Here is a 27935-nt window from a genome sequence, read left to right as displayed (position 1 = left end):
CCTCCTCAAGACAGCCCAGTGTTGCTTGCTACTTTTAGTAAAATATTTTCCTCGGTGTGCACATAAATGCAAAAATGCATATCTACAATAAAATTACTTCTTCACTCTGGTTTCTGTATTTTCACTCCTTTGTGCATAAGACTTTTAAATTCTATTTTCAATTCTTCTTGAATATGCTGCTCATACTGTGTTGTTCTGTTGTGTCCTCTGTACTCTGACAGCAACCAAGCCCTTCTGTTCATGGCACAATCACAAATGTACTCCCATATTCCGACAACCCTCCTAGTGACTGCAGTGCTTTGCACTCTTATCCTTTCATTACTGATCAATAAATTGTGACAATGTGCACTCGTCACTTTGCTCCCCGCACAATAGTTTCTCCCCTCCCCTAGTCTCAGCCATTACATCCTACAACAGGATATTTCTTTCATTCTCTTTGCACCCAGTAACACTCATTCATTTTGGGTTGCCACATGATGCCTTTTTTGCTTTTTTCTCTCTTTATTTAATTATTGTTTCTCATACTCATCTCAACAAGGCCTGTTCCGACAATGATAAATTTGGGCTATAGTAATTAAACTTCCATCATCGAATTTTAATAGCAGAGGCCTTCACAGATTTTTCTTAAAAAGGGTACAAATGCTGAGCTAAGATGGCTGTCGTGATCACCTGATTACAGGTTGTGTCAGTCCAGAGAACCCAAATGAAATAAACAAATTTGGCTGCACATTGAGACTACCATGTTACCTAAGAACTGAAAGAAACTACTCAACTGACTCAGTGTCAAGAAATTTGCATCTTGTGTTTCATGCACACTTGCATAATAGATCAACATAAATGAAGATAAAATATTAACTGCGGAGCTTTCAATTAGGAACAACAACAGAGTAGATTTGGGAGTTTGCAAATGGTCCTGTGTAAACAGCTGCTTTAGCAGCAAACCAGAAAAAAAGCAGTGTGAACTGATAATAAAAAATACACTTCCAAGCTCTCTCTCCCTGTATCTCCATCTTGAAATTGGTGCCCAGTTACAAAGTAACTTGCGATAACAACCATTCAACATTAACTCAAGATCTGCAAACATTGTCACTGCCGCAGAACATGAGTCAAAAATCTAACATCTCAAAGACCCCAAGAACTTTTTTCTAAAAAAATGAATAACCTATTCTTCCTGTCCAGAAATGGCATTTTCTTTTTAAAAGCAGTACCTGTGCACATATTTGATGTGTTTTTATTACTTTTCTCAGGGTGGTAGATAATAAAACTACTCTTTCTTTCAGGGAGACAGTGAGGTCTGCAGATACTGGAGATCAGAGTTGAATGTGTTGCTGGAAAAGCATAGCAAGTCTTTCTTTCTTTCACTCAAGCAAACTTTGTCGTTTTTCTGCATAATTTTGATCGAGGTAAATATGATTTAAGTGAAGAATGAAAGCTGCATACAAACAAATAAAAACATTTTTTGGAGCCCACAAGAGAAAATTAAAAAGAGATGAGTCAATTTCTCCTCCTTATCTGTCCTAACAGGTCTCTCCTACTTTCTTCGCTATTTTAAGAACACTGAAATCTAATTTTTCACAGGAACTTACTTGGTTCCATTGAAGAACAATTTATAAAGTCTTATTCTACCACTCCTTCCAGTAGTCCAGTCCACAAGTTTGAAATTTAAAGAGTATGGAGATGCTGGCAGATGAATGTGGGGCCCTCACAGATGCAAGACGTGTACTCTCCTGTTGTGGTCTTACAAAGGAAACTTAAGAAATTCATGTTGGAATCCCCATGGTTTTTATTTATCTATAGGAAAAATCTAAGAATGAACACCAACTTGATTCATCTGACATCACAGGAGAGAAAAATAACATTCCTACCAGTACAACTTATAAACAAAGAAAAGAATCCTGACTATCAACAAAACTAGGTGTTCTGCTGGGGAGCATGTGCTTGAGTTGCTAGAATTCTGGCTTTTGAAAACAAATCTTTAGCCAACCTCAAAAATTGGAACAGCAGCAACAATACCTATCAAAACCAGCACAACCTTGAAATTATTTTCCATAGGATCACTTTAATCTATTCAGAATATAGCTAATTTCAATCAATCATAAATCAGTAAACATTGAGTGTCTATTTATTTGGCAAAAAGAGTTAAAGGGAAAATTTAGATAGCTTGGTATTTCAGGAGGTTCTCATTAATATGGTCCTGAACAATTGCATGACATACATTTCATCCTCCAAAAAGGTGTATGCATAGAAGACATGAAAAATCAAGCCAGCAATAGCAGTTTCTAGCAGACACATTGCTGCAAGAATGTTTACGGCCTTGAGTCCAAAATATCAGATGCCTGCATTAACACAAGAGACAATTAAAAAACCTACTCCTTAATGAAAAAACAATTTCTGCAGATTGACCTAATTTTACATGGGAACCAATTTTGGATGAGAAATGAGTATCAGCAAGAAGAGGAAGGAGATTACCATCTCTTTAATTTTATTGCTCATGGGATGTGGGTGCCATTGGCAAAATCAGTATTTACTATCTCTAATTGCACATGAGAAAGTGGTGCCTTTCTGCCTTCTTGAATCTCTACATTCCATGGGGTTAGTTGGAACCATTGTGCTCTTCAAACAATTTGGAGATGCCGGTGTTAGAATGGGGTGCACAAAGTTAAAAATCACGCACCACCAGGTTATCGTCCAATGGGATTACCACCATTATGTGTGGGGAAACCTCTCATGCGACTCAGTCAACATTGTCTATCTCATATGCTGTAGGCAAGGATGTCCTGAGGCATGGTAAATTGGTGAAACCGAGCAAAGGCTACAGCAACGGATGAATGAGCACCGCACAACACAGAGCGGAATGTTCTCTCCCAGTTGGAGAACACTTAAGCAGTCCAGGATATTCGACCTCGGACCTTCAGGTGACCATCCTCCAAGGCAGACTTCGGGACTAGCAGCAGCGAAAGGTGGCCGAGCGGAGGCTGATAGCTAAGTTCGGTACCCATAGGGGAGGGCCTCAACCGGGACCTTGGGTTCATGTCACACTACAGGTGACCACCATTGCACTATACACACACACAGACACTCCTACACTCACATACACACACACTCCCACACGCACCCTCTTACACACTTAGACCCCTTTACACTCTCTCACACACACACACACACAACATATACACTCTCTCTCACAGACTCTCACAACTCCCAACCCCAGACACACACACAAATCCACATTCACACATACACATATACGTTTGTGGGGTGAAATTGTACCTGCAGAGTTACATTGTACTTTGCTCAAAAACTGCATGAATCCATGTCAGACTCTGTTATCTCATTTTTTAGATTAGAATCAGTCTAAACATTATGACACAGACAACAGCACACAGGGGGCTAACACTTTCAACATATTATCTGGGCTGATGTCAATTGTTAAAGTTAACCTGACAATGTAACTTTAAAAAAACGTTTTGTGATTTACGCATGAAAGAAGTAAAACTAACATGGTCATTCTAACAGATGAGAGACTTAACAAACAATCAAGGTATTTTTCAATGCATAATTTCAGTTACATGATACTGTAAACGTTTGCTATAAATTCTGTGTCTTACAATTGTGTACTCCACAACCACCTGATGAAGGAGCAGTGCTCCGAAAGCTAGCACTTTTAATTAAGCCTGTTGAACTACAACTTGATGTTGCGTGATTTTTAACATTGCGGTCTTAGGGAGGGAACTTCAGGATTTTGGCTCAGCAATACTGAATGAACATGATATATTTTTAATGATCACAGAATGATTTGTGACTTGAAGGGAAATTTCCTGGTGCTCAAGTTCCTACGTATCTGTTGCCCTTCTCCTTTTGAATGGTAGAATTTGTGTGGATTGGCAGTTGCTGTCAATGGGGGCTTTGCCAGGTGCTACAGTACATGGTACACACTGTTGCCACTGTACACCAGCGGCAGATTGAGTGCATGTTTAAATTTTGGATGCATTCAGATCAAACATATCGCTTTATTCAAGATGGTGCTGAGCTTCGAGTGTTGAAGCTGTACTCTTTTGGGCAAAAGAGTGTTCTGTTACAAATTGGTGGTCTATGAGTGGTGGAAAAACTTTGGGAATTCGAGAAGTGAGCTACTCATTGCAGAATTCCCAATCTCTGCTCTTATTAGCCACAGTTTTATAGTGGCTAGTCCAATTAAGTTTTAAATCCTTGGTAAGCTTTCAAATATTGATAGTTGGATAATCAATGATAATACCATCTAAAGTAAGGGTCAGATGGTTAGATTCTCTCTTAGTGGAAATATAGTTCCCTGGAACATGTCATTTATCAGTCCAAGCTTGCACATTGCCTAGGTTTTGTAGCTTTCTGACACAGATCATTTCAGTATTTGAATAGTCATGAATGGTGCTGAACATTGGCCGTTGGTGATTGCACATTCTGCCCAAAATGACAAAAGGAATATCACTAATGAAGGTGTTTGGGGCCTGGACGCTAGCCTATTGAATTCACGCATCAATGTTGTGGGGTTAAGTTGAAGAACCACAACAACTTTCCTTTGTTGCAAATATTGAGTCCAACTAATGGAGAAGCTTTTCACTATTCCCATTGACCACAATTCTGCTCGGGCTTCTTGATACCATATTCAGTCAAATACAGACTTGATGATAAAGGTTGTGACTTTCCCCTTATCTCTCCAATTCAGCCCCTTTGTCCACATTGGAGCATTAGCAAGCAATTTATTATTGTAGAAATGTCACTTACACCTTCTATCACTATTCTGTCAAGGCACCTCTTATTGCAAGTCTGCTAATCGAGAGCAGACTTTCAAAGCTTATGTAAATAAAAACACTATTAAGAAAAACTAACTTGCCAGAATGGTCACACCCTGACTAACTTCTTTTTCTTATATATTGCACTTGACAGTTAAAAATCACACAACACCAACGGGTTTAAGTGGAAGCACACTAGCTTTCGGAGTGCCGCTCCTTCATCAGGTGGTTGTGACAGTACTTGACAGTAACTGTCTTAGTCTGCAAAGAGTCTTTTGAAAGAGGAAAAACCTGCTCAACCAGGGTTTAGTATTACACTGAACAGCATATTCCAAACAAAGGCACTGAAGTGTCAAGTAAACATGCTCTAGCTTGTTCAGGTTGACATTTCACAACCAATTGATCTGACGATACTTGCTAATCAACAATCACGCTATCCAGTTTTCAAAAAGATTCAAAGCAACAAAATAAGTAGCAGATTATTGTGGTATCAATATTACAGCATCCACTTCCATGCAAGTTAAATGCAGCTTTCAAAGAGGCTAGGCCATATCCAAATAAATAAAAATCAATTCAGCTAAGAACTATTAGCCATTGACAGTATATAACAGTCCCAATGAAAGATCATGGGACTCAAAATATTAACTCTCTTTCTCTTCCTACAGATGTTGCCAGACCTGCTGAGTTTCTCCCGCACTTTGCGATAATATATTAAACTTAGATAGTGACAGTTGTTTATAACTAAAGCATTGTTGCCCTCATTCCCATTACTCCATGGGCAATATTTAAAATAAAAATGCCTTTTACCAGTTATCAACCTGACCAATTAAATGCCTTAACAATATCAAGATTTAAACAAGATGTATCAATCGGCTTCTTAATAAGCACAATCATCATAGAATCAGGGTTGTACAGAAACAGACCCTTCAGTCCAACTTGTCCATGCCCACCAGATAGCTTAAATAACATAGACCCGTTTGCTAGTATTTGGCTCATATCCCTCTAAATCTTTCCTATTCATATATCCATCCAGATGCTTTTTAAATGCTGTATTTGTACTAGCCTCCACAATTTCCTTTGGCAGCTCACTCCATACTCACACCACCTTCTATGTGAAAACATTGCCCCTTCAGTCCCTTCTAAATTCGCCCCCGTGCCCCCCACCACCACCACCCCCCACCCCCAAACTCCCCCACCACCCCCTCACATTAAAACTATTCCCTCGAGTTTCGGGCTTTCCTACCCTGGGAAAGAGATTTTGGCAATTCACCCGATCCACGGCCCTCATGATGTTGTACACTTCTATAAGTTCACCCTTCAGCCTCCAATGCTCCATGGAAAATAGCCCCAGCCTATTCAGCCTCTCCTGAGAGCTCAAAACTTCCAACCCCGGAAACATGCTTGTAAATCTTTTCTGCACCCTTTCAAGTTGTATGACGTCCTTCCTAGAGCAGGGAGACCAGAACTGAATGCAGTATTCTAAAAGTGGCCTCACCAATGTCCTTTACACTGCTATATGACCTCCCAACTCCTATACTCAGTGACAAAAAAAATAAGCATGACAATGCCTTCTTCACTATTCTGTTTACCTGTGACTCCACTTTCAAGGAACTATGAACCTACATCCCTAGATCTCTTTATTTGGCAACACTTCCCAGGGCCCTACCATTAAGTCCGGCCCTGGATTGGAGATGTCATTTGCCACGGTGGACACACAGTCATAGTGTCGAGAGTGTGGTGCTGGAAAAGCACAGCAAGTCAAACAGCATCCAAGTAGCAGGAGAACAATTCCTGATGAAGGGTTTATGCCTGAAACATTGATTCTCCTGCTCCTCAAATGCTGCCTGACTTGCTGTGCTTTTCCAGCACCACACTCTCGACTCTGATTTCCATCATCTGCAGTCCCCACTTTCTCCTATATAGTCACAGAGTTGATGATAACATTCTTTCAGGCACATCCTGAAGAAGGGGATGCTGTCCATTTCACTTGGTCAATAGATCTATACGTGGCCCAGGTGGTTTCAAAAAAGCTTTGAATGCTTCCTACAAGATCCTTAGGTGATTTAACAGGGTAGATACAGGTGAGAGTGTCTAGGACCAGAGGTCATAATCTCAGAAGGGTGTACCTGTTTTAGACACAGATGAGGAGGAATTTCTTTCTATAGAGGGTAGTGAATTTGTGGAATACTTTATTGCAGAGAGTAACTGAGGCTGGGTTACTGAGTATATTCAAAGCTGAAATAGACATTTGGTTAATCACCAAGAGAATCAAGGACTATGTGAAAAAGCAGTGGAGTTGAGGAATTTCAGATCAGCCATAACGTGAGTGAATGCCAGAACAGATTTGATGGGTTGAATGGCTTGCTTCTACTCCTACATCTTATTGCCTTATACAAGGCATCAGTCCCAAATGTGGATCAAATGATACTGACATCACTCAGACATCTTATCCAAACAATATAAATCTGGATCTGCCAGTGCTTTGATCCAGAAAGCCTCCATCTTTATGCTGAAAGAACATGTTTGTTGCAATGAGGCCATGCTGAGCATGCTTTTGTCAGTAGGAGGGTGTCATTATTATTGTATTTTCTCTCCTTTATTTTTGCCAGCGTTTGCACTCTAAATAATTGAAGGTGACAAACTTTGTCAATAAAAAGCCCCATGAACAATAAACATTTCTTTTTATCGATCGGTAGTAAGAATGTCGGAATAGAATTTTTTCTCAACACTTTCATCTGAGTCAAAGATAAGAGCGTACTCATTAACTACAATGGTACCTTGGTTCTGCACTCACAAGATGTGAAGTCATAGAGATGTACAGCACGAAAACAGACCCTTTGGTCCAACTCATCCATGCCAACCAGATATCCCAACCTAACCTAGTCCCGTATGCCAGCACTCGGCCCATAATCCCTCCAAACCCTTCCTATTCATATACCCATCCAGATGCCTTTTAAATGGTGCAATTGTACCAGCCTCCACCACTTCCTCTGGCAGCTCATTCCAAGCAAGTACCACTGAAAAAGTTGCCCCTTAGGTCTCTTTTATATCTTTCCCCTCTCACCCTAAATCTATGCCCTCTAGTTCTGGACTCCCCAACCCCAGGGAAAATACTTTGCCTATTTATCCTATCCATGTCCCTCATAATTTTGTAAACCTCTATAATGTCACCCCTCAGCCTTCAAGGCTACAGGGAAAGCAGCCCCAGCCTGCTCAGCCTCTCCCTGTAGCTCAGATCCTCCAACCCTGGCAACATCCTTGTAAATCGTTTCTGAACCCTTTCAAGTTTCATAACATCTTTCCGATAGGAAGGAGACCAGAACTGCACACAATATTCCAACAGTGGTAAAACCAATGTCCTGTACAACCGCAACATGACCTTATAACTCCTGTACTCAATACTCTGACCAATAAAGGAAAGTATACCAAACACCGTTTTCACTATCCTATTTACCTGTGACTCCACTTTCAAGGAGCTATCAACCTGCACTCCAAGGTCTCTTTGTTCAGCAGCACTCCCTAGGACGTTACCATTAAGTGTATAAGTCCTGCTAAGATTTGCTTTCCCAAAGTGCAGCACCTCACATTTATCTGATCAAGATCCCGTTATAATCTGAGGTAACCTTCTTCGCTGTCCACTATACCTCTAATTTTGGTGTCATCTGCAAACTCAATAACTCTACCTCTTAGACTCACATTCAAATCATTTATATCGATGATGAAAAGTTGTGGACACAGCACCAATTCTTGTGGCACTCCACTGGTCACAGGCCTCCAGTCTGAAAAACAACAGTCCACCACCACCCTCTGTCTTCTACCTTTGAGCCAGTTCTGTATCTAAATGGCTAGTTCTCCCTTTATTCTGTGAGATCCAACCTTGCTAACCAGTCTCCCATGGGAAACTTTGTTGAACGCCTTTCTGAAGTCCATATAGCCTTGAATGTATACAACTGGGGAGTTCTGAAAATACATCAAAGATCACATTAATTAATAGCAAGATCACTTATGTGAACATGATGATTACTGTGAGCCTTTCCTTTCCAAGTGAATTCCCAGCTTGCTGTTTCAGCTGCTCCTCCCTGAGTTACAAAGCCTCACGGAGTAAAGTTAAACATCACACAACATCAGGTTATAGTCCAACAGGTTTAATTGGAAGCACACTAGCATTCGGAGCGTCGCTCCTTCATCAGGTGGTAGTGGAGGGCTCAATCCACCTGATGAAGGAGTGATGCTCCGAAAGCTAGTGTGCTTCCAATTAAACCTGTTGGACTATAACCTGGTGTTGTGTGATTTTTAACTTTATACACCCCAGTCCAACACCGGCATCTCCAAATCATCACTGAGTAATGCAACATCAAATTGGCATCTTGACAGTTTACTAAATGTGACTGCAAATCTTTTTCTCTGTCAAGATTATCCATAAGTATTCTAACACTCCAAGTATTAAATGTGTGTTGATGGAGAATGCATTAACCTCAGATGACTCTGTACAAAACATATCTCCTTAGATATATATTAACCCAGTGTTGTAGCCCACTTTTCACCAGATTTCAAAGCCAAACTTCATCTCACTGAAATTGCTCTTCATATAAACAAATTAAATTTTGACATAGCACACAGGACCATAGTCTCTTTCAAGGGTCTGTTCACTGGCTAATCTGTTCACTCAGTTAGCTAGATGGCTAGTTTACCACATAGCGTGCTGCCAACAGCGCAGCTCAATTCTTGCTCAATCTCACCTGAGGTGTGGTGACCTTCAGGTTAAAGTCACCACCAGTCATTTTAGTCTAATGGGACTATGACGACTTTAGATTATATTCTTCTCCAGAAACAACAAAGCAACTTGCATTGCCAAAATATATTTCAGCCTCAATCCAAAAAAATCACACTATTGAAGTTGTTGTGGGTATATTCACTGAGCTAGGAAGTTGGTTTGCAGACGTTTTGAGCCTTATCTAGATGACATCTGCAGTGCTGTGGAGCCTCTCATGAAACGCTGCTTACTGTCAGTTGGAATTTATTTGGTTTCGTTCCCACTGCTTCCAGTTGCCAGTTCTGGTTGTTTGTTGCAGTGGTCGGTATACTGGGCCCTGGTAAATGACCTTATGGATGGAGTCCGTAAGTGAGTGTCATGCTTCTGGAAAGTTTCTGGCAGCCCTCGGTTTGGCTTGTCCTATTATTATTGTGTTATCCCAGTCAAATTTGTGGTCCTTGTCATCAGCAGCTATAGCTACTAGGGACAGCTATTCATGGCATTTAATGGCTAGTCGATGTTCATGAATGCAGATCATTAGTCGTCTGCCTGTTTGTCCTTTACAGAGGTTTGTGCGGTTCTTGCATGGAATCTTGTACACCACGTTTGTCCTGCACATGATGAATACTGTGTCCTTTGTTCTGTGAGTTGGTATCGGAGTATAGCTGTCGGTTTATGGGCATTCAAGTGGTTGGAGAAATCTGGCTGTCAGTTCCGAGATGGTTTTTTAAGTAAGGCAAAGACTTTGTAGAGGTGTTCTTCTTCCTCTCTTCGCAGATCAGAAGTGCTGCAGTGTGTTGCTGCCCTTTTGAACAAGGTTAGGACTTGTTTCTCTAATTCAGCTCCTCTTGTGTGTTTGGGTGGTTGTGTACAAATCTTTACACAAACCTTGAGTAGCAGTACTGAATTGGGCCACTGTAGTGAAATCTTTACCAAGACTCAAACAATTGTTAAGTTCAACGTACAATACTGACGGTCATTTCTGTCATATTAAGTTCGAAGGGAAACCTTTGGAGTCCTGATTTATAATAGAATCTCATTATGTTTGCATTAGTTCAAATGATTGTTGTCACAGTTTTTATTATACCATGCAAGTTGTCATAAATCATTACAAATTATACTGAACAAATTAGCAATGATATAAGAAAATTATTTGCTTAAATTATTGATCAGCCTTGTTTCTAAAATACATGTTGTTTAATAGAACATAGAACATAACAATTCAATACAGGCTCTTCAGCTCTCGATGTTGTGCCGACCTTTGGAATCAATCTGAAACCCATTTTACCTACACTATTCCATTTTCATCCGTATGTTTATCCAATGCCTTTAAATTTGGCAAGTCTACTACTGTTGCAGGGCATTCCACACTCTGAGTAAAGAAACTACCTCTGACATCTGTCCTATATCTATCATCCCTCAATTTAAAGCTATGTCCCCTGTGCCTGTACATATAAAAAAGAATATTAACTAAGATGCAGCATGATGAGCATATTATGCTGCTTAAGCCTTTTATCTGACAAAAGTGTGGAGCTAGTTAAATATTTAAACTACTCCCAAAGTAATTAGAATTTAACATCAAAAATATGGCAAAAATATGGCAAGTATCAATTTCCCTGTACCCTTTGCATAAACAGCACATATAACCCACAAAATAATATGAACTTAGGATGTTTAGCCAAATAGCATTATAGTTATATGGTGACATCATAAACTGGCAACACATTCCAATGTCCATCGACATTAGTCATCTACTTCAAACTTTGTTCTAATTAGGTAACTTCTAAATCTCCTTACTCTTGAGGGTAAAGTACAAGGATCAACATGATTTATAATTAACTGCCTTCCCACTATAAAATGGTAATCTTTATCTTCAATTGCATTAACCTTGAAATGGTACCTTCCGTGCTATTTTGAGAGTCACGAGGAAAGTGAGACACCAGCAGATCGGATATCTAAGCAATACTGTGCACAGATCATAAATGCCAGTGATACTGTCAATAGTACTATTAACAAGACACATGCTAAGCCCACAGGCTTATAAAATATGACAGCTTTGCCATCAAGATCAAAGGTATCTAGAATCCAGTAAATCTTTGGATCACTGCAAATCAGATTCGTTTGCAAGAAATAACTCATTGAAAGTATAGGATCTTATAAATGCAAATACATTTTCTGAATGCTTACCTCCCTCTTGTTGTTCTCTGTAGAACCTTCATTCCCGTTAGATAGCATTCCTTTCCTTCCCAGCAGGCACTTTGAATCTGCATGTCCTCTTCCAAAGAGCAGAATGTATGATGATGAACTTCACCAAATAAACCATACATATCTTGCACTAGAAAACATAACCTATAAGAAAAGGAAGTTTTAAACCTATTAGCTTCAGTACTGGTTGGTATCCCTGTTCCTTACGAAAAACTTAATTTTCATTGTGACCCACCCATTTATTGTTAATTATTTGTCATTAACACTTAATTTCATTTCAACGATTGGGTTTGTGTAATTATTTAGTTTATTCTGCTAAAATAGCTCGACTTTCAGGTGCTGGGAATAGTAGGTCTCAAAGAAACACTGGGCTAGATTTGTATTGTTGAGTTGTTGGCACAGTAGAATTTGAAGATTTGAAATAACAAAGTTGTGCAAGTGACAGTGTACTTTCTATTTTGCTGAGATTTCAGTAACCAATGACTTTAACAGCTACTGACAGAACATGGCAAGACATATGATGTGCTGTGAAGCATATGGTTTTTAGCTTGTAAATCTTACTGACCAACTATCTGGAGTGTCACAGTTCTCAGTCATCCCATACTTGCTCAATCTTTGGCAACAGATCCTATGCTGAGGGGATGGTCTTCATAGGGTAAAAACAAGGGCTGCAGATGCTGGAAACCAGATCCTAGATTAGAGTGGTGTTGGAAAAGCACAGCAGATCTGGCAGCATCCGAGGAGCAGGAAAATTGACGTTTCGGGCAAAAGCCCTTCATCAGGAATACAGGCAGAGTGCCTGCAGGGTGGAGAGATAAATGAGAGGATGGTGGGGGTGGGGAGAAAGTAGCATAAAATACAATAGGTGAATGGGGGTGGGGATGGAGGTGATAGGTCAGAGAGGAGGGTGGGGAGGTAGCAAAGAGTACAATGGGTGAATGGGAGTGGGAATGAAGGTGATAGGTCAAAGAGGAGGGTAGAGTGGATAGGTGGAAAGGAAGAGAGGCAGGTAGGACAAGTCATGGGGACAGTGCTGAGCTGGAAGTTTGGAGCTGGGGTGAGGTGAGGGAAGGGTAAATGAGGAAACTGGTGAAGTCCACATTGATGCCCTGCGGTTGAAGTGTTCCGAGGCAGAAGATGAGGTGTTCATTCCTGATGAAGGGCTTTTGCCCAAAACGGCGAGTTTCCTGCTCCTCGGAGGTCGCCTGAACTGCTGTGCTTTTCCATCACCACTCTAATCTAGAACCGGGATGGTCTTCATATCCTTGCTGCAATTCCAACTTGTTATGCCAGGCCTCTGCCCTTACTGTGGAAGATGTTGTTCCTTATCACTTCTGAACCCAACGTCAGACAGCTATTTCCCCTATCGCCAGCTGCTGCCTTCATGCTGACCCCATTGCAAGAAGTCTTTCTGCAACCTTCACTACTCTGTGGTAACTGTATACCAAGATCTCCTCTGCACCCTTATCTTCAATCATGGAGTCCATATAACCAATGACCAATCTCATGCCGTACATTCACCTTCTACCTCCTTACCACACATTCAGTTATAGAATCATAGGGATGTACAGCATGGGAAAAGACCCTTCAGTGAAGCTCGTTTATACTGCCCAGATAGCCTAACTTAATGTAGTCCCATTTATCACAGCTCATAGCCCTCTAAACCCTTTCTATTCATATACCCATTCGGAAATGGGAAATAAATACTGGCCTAGACAGGCAGAGACTCACTACACATCAGGCAAGGAGCGGCACTAAGAAGATGGGTCATTCATGGGGACCTCAGTTGGAATGAGAATTAAATCCATCCTGTTGGTGTCACTCTGTATTGTAAACCAGCTATATAGGCAACCAAGTTTGGTCTAGTTTATAACTGTCCTAACAACTTTGAAGGACTGCAGGAGTTGAAAAAGGCATCTCATCATCTTCTCCAAGGCAATTAGAAAAGGGCAATAAATCCTGGCCTAGACAGCAATGCCCACATTCCATGAGCAAACAAAACTAATTCTATATCTTACCTCATAGGATAATCTCTATATCCCAGAAATTAGTTTGGTGAACCTTTGCTGCACTCCCTCTATGGCAGTACATCTTCCTGCAGATAAAGTGACCAAAATTGCGCACAATATTCCAGATGTGGTCTCACCAGGCCTCGTATAACAGGACAACTGCTTTACTGTTGCAATCAAATCCTCCTATATTTGATTTCAAATAGCTTTTTTTGTTACATGCACCATTTTAGTTCTTAAATTGTTTCTTAACTCTTAGATATGGTTAGAATGCTTTGCAAAATATAGCAGGTTGGAGTTTGGTACCTCACAGTTGGCAGTACAGGTGAGAGTTAGCAAAATGAAGGGGGACTAGTGGCACTGACAGGATTGTTATTAGATTTGTAGCACTATGAGTACAGAACCTGAGATAAGGCTGGAAAATATTGGAATTGAACAGGGAAGGGATGAATCTCCAGATTAGCTCACTATCTTTTTATGCCTGTCATCAGCAGAAGGGGGCAAGACAACAAAAGATCTGACAAATCGGTGGAGGAATGTCCCAAGCTGCAAATCTCAGTGTTGGCAAGAAAGAAAAATCATGAGTGTTTTTCATTAAATATTCAAAGTGATTTAATTTGATTTTATTTTTGTTGTCAACCAGCAAAATTCAGTCTGCATTGTTTCCATCCCTTGAAAAATACCATAGTTTGCAAACAGCTTTTTTGTAAATGGCCTGCTATTCTGTTAACCACAAAATATACAATCTGTCTTAAAGAAGTTAGCCAGTGAAATAACTCCACAGAGGCCAGTAACCCATCACCAAGTCACCCTTTATTTACACTTGGAGAGTCCTTGACACTGATCCAGCTTCTTCAGAGCCAGCTCTTATAATGAACAGGATGTTTGACATTCTTGTTTATATTTGTCACAAGGGGTCCCTGTTTGAATCAGATTAACAGCCCCAATCAGGGAACTCATCCCATGGTATCCACCTGGCTGAACTTGTTACAGTCACTACAGCTAAAGTTAAAAATTCAAATAATTTGCAGATGAAGGAGAATAAAATGACCACATTTAGTATGTTTATATTCATTTATGGAAAATGTAAATGCAAACAAAACATATTATTGGCTGTAAAGCAGTTTAAGAATTTCTAAGATTATGAAGTGCTGTATAAATGAAAATCATTTTCAAAGTTACATTATGCAAACTCCACTGCTTTTCATGTAAATGTTATTCGTGTATCACTCTACCATAAAACACCATTACAGCACAGAAGAAGCCATTTGGCTTATTATATCTCGACTCTCCAAATTAGCAAAATACCTAGTGCCACTTCAAGACCAGCTCCTTCATGTAAACTTCACATTTCATTTTCATATAATCATCCAAATCTTTCTGGAATGCCTCGATTGCCATGTCAGAAGCAGCCTATTCCAGATTTTAACTACACAATGTATGAAAGACAATTGTCCTCAGGTCTGCATCAGTTCTCTTGCCAATTAAATCTATAACATCTCATTCTCAACACTCGTACCAGATGAGACTGCTTTTATTCTTGAATATAGCTTTCAAGTCTCTCAACCTTCCTTTTCCATGGTCCCAAAGTCTCTAAACTATCTATATAATTGAAGTCCCTTATCCCCTTGAACCATTCTTAACAACCTTTTTTCCATGGTCTCACATGAATTCCCATCTTTCCAGAAGTGTGGTACTCAAAACAGAAAACAATATTCCAGCTCAGGTTGAATCAAAGTATCCTGTATGATTAACATAAACTCCTTGCTCTTGTGCTGTGTGCTCCTATTAATGAATATATTGTATAATTGTATTATACAATATATTGTAAGTATATTGTATCTATTGTTTCAACTTGCCCTGCACCTTCAACAATTTATGTACAAATAAATTCCCTCCTCAGGTGTCTGACTGTGTGGAGTTTGCACGTTCTCCCTGTGCCTGCGTGGGTTTCCTCCGGGTGCTCTGGTTTCCTCCCACACTCCAAAGATGTGCAGGTCAGGTGAATTGGCCATACTAAATTGCCCGTAGTGTTAGGTAAGGGGTAGATATAGATGTAGGGGTATGGGTGGGTTACGCTTCGGCGGGTGCGGTGTGGACTTGTTGGGCCGAAGGGCCTGTTTCCACACTGTAAGTAATCTAATCTAATCTAAAAATATGTCCATTTGCTTCTGGGTCAATTTTAGAAATTCGCCTTGTTTTAATATTATCTTTCTGTGTCCTTCCAACATGAAGACCGTATCTTCTTATTTTTCTGTGTATTTGCTTATGGACTAAAACGGGAAAATAGCATCCTTGCCTTCATTGGTCGGAGAATTGAGTACAAGAGTCAGGAAGCTTTATAAGATTTTGGTTCGGCCAGACTTAGAAGTACTACACTCAAATCTAGTCACCACATTACAAGAGGATGTAGATGCTCAGGAGAGCGTGCAAAAGAGGATTACCAGGGTAAGAGGGAATGAGCTATAAAGGAGAGGCTAGAAAAACTGAGGTTGTTTTCTTTGGAGTGGTGGAGGCTGAGGGGAGACTTGACAAAATCTATAATATTACGAGATACATAGATAAAGCTGACAGTTAGAATCTTTTCCCCAGAGGTGAAATGTCTAAAACTAGGGAGCATGTATTTGAGACGTGAAGGCGAAAGTTCAAAGGAGATGTGAAGGACAAGTTTCGTACACAAAGTGGTAGGAGTCTGGAATGTACTGCCAGAGGTGCTGGTGGAGGCAGATACGATAGGGGTGTTTAAGAGAATTTTAGACAAGCACATGAATATGCAATGAATGGAGGGATATGGGCCAAGGGCAGGCAAAAGGGGTTAGTTTAATCTGGTGTCATGATCGGCACAACATCTTGGGCCAAAGGGCCATTCCTGTGCTATACAGTTCTATGCTCTATGGTTCCTTTTAGTTAGTTGCTAGTCGTTGATCAAACTTAAATTCTTCAAGCAAACAAAACAAATTTTCACTTTCCCCACCAAGCCTATTACTTTACCTGAGTATTCAGTTATATCATCCGCCAGATATTTGTAATAAGTGTACTTTTTCCTCTTCATCTTACTTTCCACTTCTATAATCATCCAGAGAGCTCTAAATTCGCTTTACCTATCCTTTCCCTTTGAAGGAACATACCGTCACTATGGAAGAACTAGATTATCTTTAAACCTTATTATTCAAGTATGATGCTTTCTTGTTTTAATTTATCTGCTCCAAATCCATTCTTAGTACTTTGAAGTTGGTTTTCCTGCAGTTAATTATTCTTACTCTGGGCATTTCTTAATACAGGTAAAAGTTAGGGTTAGGATTACCTTCTGGATCATAGGACTGCTCTCCCATGAGAGAGAAACTAGTTATTTAACCTGAGGGTTACCATGCCTCAGGCAAGAGGAGGCATAGTGTTAAGGGTTAAGATGGAGAGGAATTGGTTAAGTGTACGCAAGAAAATGTTCTGATTCAGTATGTGGATGCACCTATTAGAGAAGGTGCAAAACTTGATCTACTCTTGGAAAATAAGGCAGGGCAGGTGAGTGAGGTGTCAGTGGGAGAGCACTCTGGGGCCTGCGACAATAATTCTATTAGATTTAAAATAGTGATAGAAAAGGATAGACCAGATCGAAAAGTTGAAGTTTTAAATTGGAGAAAGGCCAATTTTGACAGTATAAGGCAAGAACTTTCGAAAGCTGATTGGGGGCAGATGTTCGCAGGTAAAAGCGACAGCTGGAAAATGGGAAGCCTTCAGAAATGAGATAAAGAGAATCCAGAGAAATAATATTCCTGTTAGGGTGAAAGGAAAGGCTGGTAGGTAAATAGAATGCTGGATGATTAAAGAAATTGAGGGCTTGGTTAAGAAAAAGAAGGAAGCATATGTCAGGTACAGACAGGATAGATCGAGTGTATCCTTAGAAGAGTAGAAAGGCAGTAGAAGTATACTTAAGAGGGGAATCAGGAGAGCAAAAAGGAGACATGAGATAGCTTTGGCAAATACAATTAAGGAGAATCCGAAGGGGTTTTACAAATACACTAAGGACAAAAGGGTAACTAGGGAGATAATAGGGCCCCTCAAAGATCAGCAAGGCGGCCTTTGTGTAGAGCTGCAGAAAATGGGGGAGAGACTAAATGAATATTTTGCATCAGTATTTACTGTGGAAAAGGACATGGAAGATATAGAATGTAGAGAACTAGATGGTGACATCTTGAAAAATGTCCATTTTACTGAGGAGAAAGTGCAGAATTTGTTGAAACGCATAATGGTGGATAAATCCCCAGGACCTGATCAGGTGTACCCGAGAACTCTGTGGGAAGCTAGAGAAGTGATTGCTGGGCCTCTTGCTGAGGTATTTGTATCATCGATAGTCACAGGTGAGGTGCTGGAAGACTGGAGGTTGGCTAACGTGGTGCCACTATTTGAGATGGGTGGTAAGGACAAGCCAGGGAACTATAGACCAGTGAGTCTGACGTCAGTGGTGGGCAAGTTGTTGGAGGGAATCCTGAGGGACAGGATGTACATGTATTTGGAAAGGCAAGGACTGATTGGAAAGGCAAGGTAAGTGATTGTTATTTAAGAACTTACCTCGACACCAACGGTCTTTTCGCATCAGAGAGCGACGGGAGCTGGGTGGAAGTGAAGGCAGAGCACAAAGCCGGTCGGGAAAGTAAGTGATTGTTATTTGAGTGGGTGTGTTCTAGACCCCAGGTCCTACAAAGTAGGGCCTCCCTCTCTCCCTCCCTCATCCTCTAACCTAAATTAAAAGTCCACAGACTTGCCCCAAAAAGAGGGTCCAAGGAAGTTCCTGTGGATTGAAGAATGAGGCTTTAGCTCAGGAGTCTTTGACAAGGAGGTTGAGTGAAGTGCTTACGCCACAGTTGAAGAGGGTGAAGACATGACTGCCAAGCTGGTTCAGTGTGCTACGTGCTTGATGCAGGAGGTCAACGACTCTGGTGTGTCTGGCTCGTATAAGTGTAGAAAGTGTGTGCACGCTCAGCTACTGACAGAGCATATTGCAGCACTGATGAAAGAACTCGAGGACCTTAGGCTCATCCGAGAGAACGAGATCTTTCTGGACAAGACCTTTAGCTAGGTTATTACACCAATCGTATCAGAAGAGAGCAGAAGCGAGCAGATGATGAGGAAGGCAGAGAGGAGACAGGTGCAAGAGACCTCGGGAGAAGTACCTGTCAGGAACAAGTTGAATCTTTTGGAAACAGTAGAGACAGATGACACTGCCAGTCTGCGAGGCGGCCAGGTCTGTCAATCAAAAGTTGGCGTGGAGACAGAGCGGAAGAGTCGGACATCGCACAGAGCCGTGGCAAGAGGGGACTCCATAGTGAGAGGAACTGACCGGGGTTTTTGTGGCAGCAGACGGGACTTAAGGATGTCGTGTTCCCTTCCTGGTGCCAGGGTTAAAGACATCACAGATAGAGTGCAGAAAATCCTCCAGGACGAAGGTGAAGAGCCAGAGGTGGTGGTACATGTCGGCACAAATGACGTCGGGAAGAAGAGGAAGAACATACTACAGCGGGACTTCGGAGAACTAGGAAGAAGGCTGAAAAGCAGGACGTCCAAGATGGTTATCTCCAGTTTGCTTCCAGTTCCTCGGGCTGGTGTGGCCAGAAACAGGGAGATAATGGAATTGAATGTGTGGCTGGGGAACTGGTGCAGGAAGCAAGGATTTAAATTCTTGGATCACTGGGGTATGTTTTGTGGTAAGCATAACTTCTACAAGACAGATGGTCTACACCTTAATAGGTTAGGGACCAGCATTCTGGCAGGCAGGTTTGCTACTGCAACACAGCTACATTTAAACTAAGTAGCGGGGGGGAGGGGACAAACTGGATGTTTAAGAAGGAAATTGGAGGGAAAGTTAGAACAAGGGAAGTCAAGAAAGACAACTGTATCAATGAGGCAGAAAACTCAGAAAGGGATCATGCTGTAAGATTGAGTGAGAAAGGAATTGATGGGAAGGGTGAGGGCAGTAACAAATTAAAAATACGATACATGAATGCACGAAGCATTAGAAATAAGATGGATGAGCTTGAGGCTCTTTTGGAAATTGGCAGATACGATATTGTGGGGATAACTGAGATGTGGCTTCAAGTGGACAGGGCCTGGGAAATGAATATTCAAGGTTACATGTGCTATTGTAAGGACAGACTGACGGGCAGAGGGGGTGGGGTGGCCATGTTGGTAAGGGATGATATCCAGTCCCTTACGCGGCGGGACCTAGAATCAGGGAATGTAAAGTCAGTGTAGATAGAGCTGAGAAATTGTAAGGGTAAAAAGACCTCCTGCATCAAGCACGTAGCACACTGAACCAGCTTGGCAGTCATGTCTTCACCCTCTTCAACTGTGGCGTAAGCACTTCACTCAACCTCCTTGTCAAAGACTCCTGAGCTAAAGCCTCATTCTTCAATCCACAGGAACTTCCTTGGACCCTCTTTTTGGGGCAAGTCTGTGGACTTTTAATTTAGGTTAGAGGATGAGGGAGGGAGAGAGGGAGGCCCTACTTTGTAGGACCTGGGGTCTAGAACACATGGGAGTTATCTACAGGCCCCCAAACAGTAGTCTGGATGTCGGATGTAAGTTAAATCAGGAGCTGAAATTGGCCTGTTGCAAAGATGTTACTACAGTTGTTATGGGGGATTTCAACAAGCAGGTAGACTGGGTGAATCAGGATGGTATTGGACCTCAAGAAAGAGACTTTGTGGAGTGCCTCAGAGATGGATTCTTAGAACAGCTGGTGCTGGAGCCGACCAGGGAGAAGGCAATTCTGTATCTGGTATTGTGCAACGAACCAGAATTGGTCAGGGACCTCGAAGTGAAGAAGCCATTGGGAAGTAGTGACCATAATACAATAAGCGAGGTAAAAACAATGACTGCAGATGCTGGAAACCAGATTCTGGATTAGTGATGCTGGAAGAGCACAGCAGTTCAGGCAGCATCCAGGTAGCTTCGAAATCAACATTTCGGGCAAAAGCCCTTGATCAGGAAGGCTTTTGCCCGAAACGTCGATTTCGAAGCTACCTGGATGCTGCCTGAACTGCTGTGCTCTTCCAGCATCACTAATCCATAATACAATCAGCTTCAGTCTGCAATTTGAGAGGGTACAATCGGAAGTGACAGTATTTCTGTTGAATAAAGGGAACTATGGAGATATGAGGGAGGAGCTGCCAAAGTTCAATGGTGCAATACTTTAGCAGGGATGACAGTGGAGGAACAATGGTGATATTTCTGTGTATAATGCAGAAGTTGCAGGATCAGTTCATTCCAAAAAGGAAGAAAGATCCTAGGAGGAGGCATCGGCGGCCGTGGCTGAAGAGGGAAGTTAAGAAACATATAAAGTTAAAAGAGAAAAAGTATAACATAGCAAAGATAAGTAGGAAAACGGAGGACTGGGAAGCTTTTAAAGAACAACAGAGGATTACTAAGAAGGAAATACGCAGAGAAAAAATGAGGTACCAAGGTAAACTGGCCAATAATATAAAGGAGGATAGTAAAAGTTTTTTTAGGTATGTGAAAGGCAAAAAAATGGTTAAGACTAAAATTGGGCCCTTGAAGACAGAAACAGGGGAATATATTACAGGGAACAAAGAAATGGCAGAAGAATTGAATTGGTACTTCAGATCTGTGTTCACTGGGGAAGACACAAGCAATCTCCCTGAGGTAACAGTGGCTGAAAGACCTGAACTTAAGGGAATTTATATTTGTCAGCAATTGGTGTTGGAGAGACTTTTAAGTCTGAAGGTTGATAAGTCCCCGGGGTCTGATGGTCTACATCCCAGGGTACTGAAGGAGGTGGCTCGAGAAATTGTGGATGCATTGGTGATTATTTTCCAGAGTTTGATAGATTTTGGATCAGTTCCTACAGATTGGAGGGTGGCTAATGTTGTACCACTTTTTAAAAAAGGTGGGAGAGAGAAAACAGGAAATTATAGACCAGTTAGTCTGACCTCAGTGGTGGGAAAGATGCTGGAGTCTATTATAAAGGATGAAATTACGACACATCTGGATAGTAGTAACAGGATAGGTCAGAGTCAGCATGGATTTATGAGGGGGAAATCATGCTTGACTAATCTTCTGGAATTTTTTGAGGATGTAACTCTGAAGATGGACGAGGGAGATCCAGTAGATGTAGTGTACCTGGACTTTCAGAAAGCTTTTGATAAAGTCCCACATAGGAGGTTAGTGAGCAAAATTAGGGCGCATGGTATTGGGGGCAAAGTACTAACTTGGATTGAAAGTTGGTTGGCTGATAGGAAACAAAAAGTAGTGATAAACGGCTCCATTTCGGAATGGCAGGCAGTGACCAGTGGGGTACCGCAGGGATCAGTACTGGGACCGCAGCATTTTACAATATATATGTTAATGATATAGAAGATAGTATTAGCAATAACATTAGCAAATTTGCTGATGATACTAAGCTGGGTGGCAGGGTGAAATGTGACGAGGATGTTAGGAGATTACAGGGTGACCTAGACAAGTTAGACGAGTGGTCAGATGCATGGCAGATGCAGTTTAATGTGGATAAATGTCTGGTTATCCACTTTGGTGGCAAGAATAGGAAGGTAGATTACTACCTAAATGGAATCAATTTAGGTAAAGGGGCAGTACAGAGAGATCTGGGTGTTCTTGTAACCAGTCAATGAAGGTAAGCATGCAGGTACAGCAGGTAGTGAAGGCGGCTAATAGCATGCTGGCCTTCATAACAAGAGGGATTGAGTATAGAAGCAAAAAGGTTCTTCTGCAGCTGTACAGGGCCCTGGTCAGACCCCACCTGGAATACTGTGTGCAGTTCTGGTCTCCAAATTTGAGGAAAGACATTCTGGCTATTGAGGGAGTGCAGCGTAGGTTCACGAGGTCAATTCCTGGAATGGCGGGATTACCTTACACTGAAAGACTGGAGCGTCTGGGCTTGTATACCCTTGAGTTTAGAAGACTGAGAGGGGATCTGATTGAGACATATAAGATTATTAAAGGATTGGACACTCTGGAGGCAGGAAACATGTTTCTGCTGATGGGTGAGTGCCGAACCAGAGGACACAGCATAAAAATATGGGTTAGACCATTTAGGACAGAGATGAGGAGAAACTTCTTCACCCAGAGAGTGGTGGCTGTGTGGAATGCTCTGCCCTAGAGGGCAGTGAAGGCCCAGTCTCTGGATTCATTTAAGAAAGAGTTGGATAGAGCTATCAAGGATTGTGAAATCAAGAGTTATGGAGATAAGGCAGGAACAGGATACTGATTAAGGATCATCAGCCATAATCATATTGAATGGTGGTACAGGCTCGAAATGCAGAATGGCCTATTCCTGCACCTATTGTCTACTGATTAGGGATAGTCAACATGGCTTTGTGCATGGCAAATCATGTCTCATTAACTTGATTGAGTTTTTTAAAGAAGTAACAGAGGATGTATGAGAGCAGAGCAGTAGATGCTTTTCAGTAAGGCGTTTGACAAGGTTCCCCATGAGAGACTGGATAACAAGATTAGATCTCGTGGAATACAGGGAGAACTAGCCATTTCGATACAGAACAGAGGGTGGTGGTGGACTGTTGTTTTTCAGATTGGAGGACTGTGATCAGTGGAGTGCCACAAGGATCAGTGCTGGGTCCACCACTTTTCATCATTGATATAAATGATATGGATGCGAGCATAAGAGGTAGAGTTATTAAGTTTGCGGATGACACCAAAATTAGAGGTCTAGTGGACAGCAAAAAAGGTTCCCTCAGATTACAACAGGATCTTGATCAGATGGGCTAATGGACTGAGAAGTGGCAGATGGAGTTTAATTCAGATAAATGCAAGGTGCTGCATTTTGGGAAATCAAATCTTAGCAGGATTTATACACTTAATGGTAAGGTCCTGGGGACTGTTGTTGAACAAAGAGATCTTGGAATGCAGGTTCATAGCTCCTTGAAAGTGGAGTCGCAGGTAGATAGGATAGTAAAGAACGCATTTGGTATGCTTTCCTTTATCGGTCAGAATGTTGAGTGCAGGAGTTGGGAGGTTATGTTGTGGCTGTACAGGACATTGGTTAGGCCACTGTTGGAATATTGCGTGCAATTCTGGTCTCCTTCCTATCGGAAAGATGTTGTGAAACTTGAAAGGGTTTAGAAAAGATTTACAAGGGTGCTGCCAGGGTTAGAGGATTTGAGGTATAGGGAGAGGCTGAACAGGCTGGGGCTGTTTTCCCTTGGAGCATCGAAGGCTGAGAGGTGACCTTATAGAGGTTTACAAAATTATCAGGGACATGGATAGGGTAAATAGACAAGGCCTTTTCCCTGGGGTTGGGGAGTCCAGAACTAGAGGGCATAGGTTTAGGGTGAGAGGGAAAAGATTTAAAAGGCACCTAAGGAGCAACTTTTTCACTCAGAGGGTGGTGTTTGTATGGAATGAGCTGCCAGTGGAAATGGTGGCAGTTGGTTCAATGGCAATATTTAAAAGGCATCTGGTTGAGTATATGAATAGGAAGGGTTTAGAGGGATATGGGCCAAGTGCTGGCAAATAGGACTGGATTAGGTTAGGATATCTGGTTGGCATGGATGACTTGCACCGAAGGGTCTGTTTCCGTGCTGTACATCTTTGACTCTGTGACTATTTAAGAAATTTGGGGGTCAGTTGGCTGGAAAAGTGGTTTGTCATGCAGAGTTATGCAAACAGCATTGGTTCAATTCCCACATCAGCTGACATTACCATGTCGTCTTCTCAACCTCTCATAGAGTCATATGTACACCGCGGAAACAGACCCTTTGGTCAAACCCGTCCATACCGATCAGATATCCCAACCCGATCTAGTTCCACCTGCCAGCACCTGGCTCAAATCCTCCTAAAACCCTTCCTATTCATATACCCATCCAAATGCCTTTTAAATGTTGCAATTGTACCTGCCTCCACCACTTCCTCTGGCAGCTCATTCCATACACATACCACCCTCTGCATGAACAAGTTGCCCCATAAGTCTCTCTAATATTTTTCTCCTCTCACCCAGGGAAAAGACTTTGTCTATTTTATAAACTTTTATAAAGTCACCCCTCAGCCTCTGATACTCCATGGAAAGTAGCCGCAGCCTATTCAGCCACTCCCTATAGCTCAAATCCTCCAACCCTGGCAACATCCTTGTAAATCTTTTCTGAACCCTTTTCAAGTTTCACAACATCCTTCCAATAGGAAGGAGACCAGAATTGCACACAGCATTCCAAAAACGCCTAACCTATGTCGTGTAATGCCGCAACATGACTTCCCAACCCCTGTATTCGATGTTCTGACTAATAAAAGATAGCATACCAAGTGCCTTCTTCACCATCCTATCTACCTGCGACTCCACTTTCAAAGAACTATGATACTACACTCCAAAATCTTTTTATTCAGCAACACTCTCCGGGACCTTACCATTAAATGTATGAGACTTGGTTGAGGGACAGGCATAATTGGCAACTAAATATCCCAGGATATCGATGCTTCAGGCAGGATAGAGAGGGAGGTAAAAGGGGTGGAGGAGTTGCATTACTGGTCAGAGAGGATATCTGTGCTGAAGGAAGGCACTATGGAGGACTCAAGCAGTGAGGCAATATGGGCAGAGCTCAGAAATAGGAAGGGTGCAGTAACAATGTTGGGATTGTGCTATCTCCACTAATGTCATTTACTATATCCGTTCCATCCGATGTAGTCTCTTCTACATCGGGAAGACAGGACACCAACTTACGGATCATTTCAGCAAACATCTCTGGGACACCCGCACCAACCAACCCCACTGCCGCTTGGCTGAACACTTCAACTCCCCCTCCCACTCCACCAAGGACATGCGGGACCCGGGCCTCCCTCATCACCAAACCCTAACCACCGACGCCTAGAGGAAGAACGCCATATCTTCCTCCTTGGACATAGTAAATGACATTAGTGGAGATACAGGTAAATTTCTGTCGGATACGGATAACTTTGGGAATAGTGATCACAATTCCGTAAATTTCAGAATACTCATGGACACAGGCAAGAGTGATCCTAAAAGAAGAGTGGGCGAAGGCCAACTGTAGCAGAATTCAACAGGAGCTGGGGAACGTAGATTGGGAGCAGCTGTTTGACGGTAAATCCACATTTGATATGTGGGAGGCTTTTAAAGAGAGGTTGATTAGAGTTCAGGGGAGATACATTCCTGTGAAAATAAGGGATAGAAATGGCAAGATTAGGGAAGCATGGATAACAGGTGAAATTGTGAGATTAGCTAAGAGGAAAAAGGAAGCGTAAATAAGGTCTAGGCGTCTGAAGACAGACGGAGCTTTGGAAAAATATCGGGAATGTAGGACCAATCTGAAACAAGGAATTAAGAGGGCTAAAAGAGGTCATGAGATATCTTGAGCAAACAGGAAAACGCCAAAAGCCTTTCATTCATTTTTAAGGCGCAAGAGAATAACTCGAGAAAGGGTTGGCCCACTCAAGGGCAAAGGAGGAAAGTTATGCGTGGAGTCAGAAAAAGTGGGTGACATTCTTGAGTACTTTGTATCGGTGTTCACCGAGGAGAGGGACATGATGGATGTTGAGATTAGGGACAGATATTTGATTACTCTAGGTCAAGTTGGCATAAGGAGGGAGGAAGTGTTGGGTATTCTAAGAGGCATTAAGATGGACAAGTCCCCAGGTTCAGATGGGATGTATCCCAGGTTACTGAGGGAAGCGAGAGAGGAAATAGCTGGGGCCATAACAAATATCTTTGCAGCATCTTTGAACACAAGTGAAGTTCCAGAGGACTGGAAATTGCTAATGTTGTCCTCTTGTTTAAGAAGGGTAACAGGGATAATTCAGGTAATTATAGACCGGTGAGCCTGACATAAGTGGTAGGGAAACTGCTGGAGAAGATACTGAGGCATAGGATCTATTTGCATTTGGAAGAAAATAGGTTTATCAGTGATAGGCAACATGGTAATCTGCAGGGAATGTCATGTCTTACCAACTTAGTAGGATTCTTTGAGGAAGTGACAAAGTTAATTGATGAAGGAAGAGCTGTAGTTTTCATGTACATGGACTTTAGTAAGGTATTGATAATGTTCCCTATAGTAGGCTGATGGAGAAGGTGAAGTTGCGTGGGGTCCAGGGTATACTAGCTAGATAGATAGAGAACTGCCTGAGCAACAGGAGACAGAGAATAGTAGTTGAAGGGAGTTCCAGGGGGACTGAATTACTAGCGGTCACGTGTTGAAAGTGAGAGGGGAAAGTTAGGGGAAATAATGGGTGGAACGTTCTTTACGCAGACGATGGTGGATGCATAGAATGCGTTGCTGGAGGCGGGCATTACAGCATCATTTAAGATGTATCTCAACAGTGTCATGAATGGGCAGGGAGCAAAAGGATACAGACCTTTAGAAAATAGGCGACAGGTTTAGGTAAAGGATCTGGATCAGCGCAGGCTTGGACGGCCAAAGAGCCGGCTCCTGTGCTGTAATTTTCTTTGTTCTTTGTATAAGTCCTGCCATGATTTGCTTTTCCAAAATGCAGTACCTCACATTTATCTAAATTAAACTCCATCTGCCACTCCTCAGCCCATTGGCCCATCTGATCAAGATCCCATTGTACTCTGAGGTAACCTTCTTTGCTGTCCACTACACCTCCAATTTTGTATCATCTACAAACTTAATAACGATGTTCACATCTAAGTCATTTATATAAATGACAAAAGCAGTGGACCCAACACCGATCCTTGTGGCACTCCACCAGTCACAGGCCTCCAGTCTGAAAGCCAGACCTCTCCACCACCCTCTGCCTTCTATCTTTGAGCCAATTCTGTATCCAAAAGGTTAGATCTCTCTGTATTCCATGTGATCTAACCTTGCTAACCAGTCTACTATGAGGAGCCTTGTCGAACGCCTTACTGAAGTCCATATAGATCATGTCCACCACTCTGCTTTCATCAATCCTTTTCGTTATTTCTTCAAAAAGCTCAATCAAGTTAGTGAGACATGATTTCCCATGCACAAAGCCATATTGGCTATCCCTAATCAGTCCTTGCCTTTCCAAATACATGTACATCCTGTCCCTCAGGATTTCCTCCAACAACTTGCCTACCACTGATGTCAGGCTCACCGGTCCACAATTCCTTGGCTTTTCCTTATCACCTTCTTAAATAATGGCACCACGTTAGCCAACCTCCAGTCCTTTGGCACCTCACCTGTGACTATCGATGATTCAAATATCTCAGCAAGGGTCCCAGCAATCACT

At 41.9% G+C, this 27935-nt stretch overlaps 1 protein-coding gene across 4 annotated transcripts in view; it reads right to left on the bottom strand.

The window, feature by feature from the left end:
- Positions 1-27935, bottom strand: part of spidr (scaffold protein involved in DNA repair) — a 269145-nt gene that overhangs the window by 52688 nt on the left and 188522 nt on the right. For all 4 annotated transcript variants that reach the window (XM_072570486.1, XM_072570488.1, XM_072570489.1 and 1 more), the window contains one exon: positions 11710-11871. In XM_072570486.1, coding sequence (XP_072426587.1) covers positions 11710-11871 — 162 coding nt within the window. The remainder of the gene's footprint in view (positions 1-11709; positions 11872-27935) is intronic.

This window comes from Chiloscyllium punctatum, chromosome 5, assembly GCF_047496795.1.
Source record: "Chiloscyllium punctatum isolate Juve2018m chromosome 5, sChiPun1.3, whole genome shotgun sequence".
Lineage (NCBI taxonomy): Eukaryota > Metazoa > Chordata > Chondrichthyes > Orectolobiformes > Hemiscylliidae > Chiloscyllium > Chiloscyllium punctatum.
This window is presented reverse-complemented; position numbering and strand designations above follow the sequence as displayed.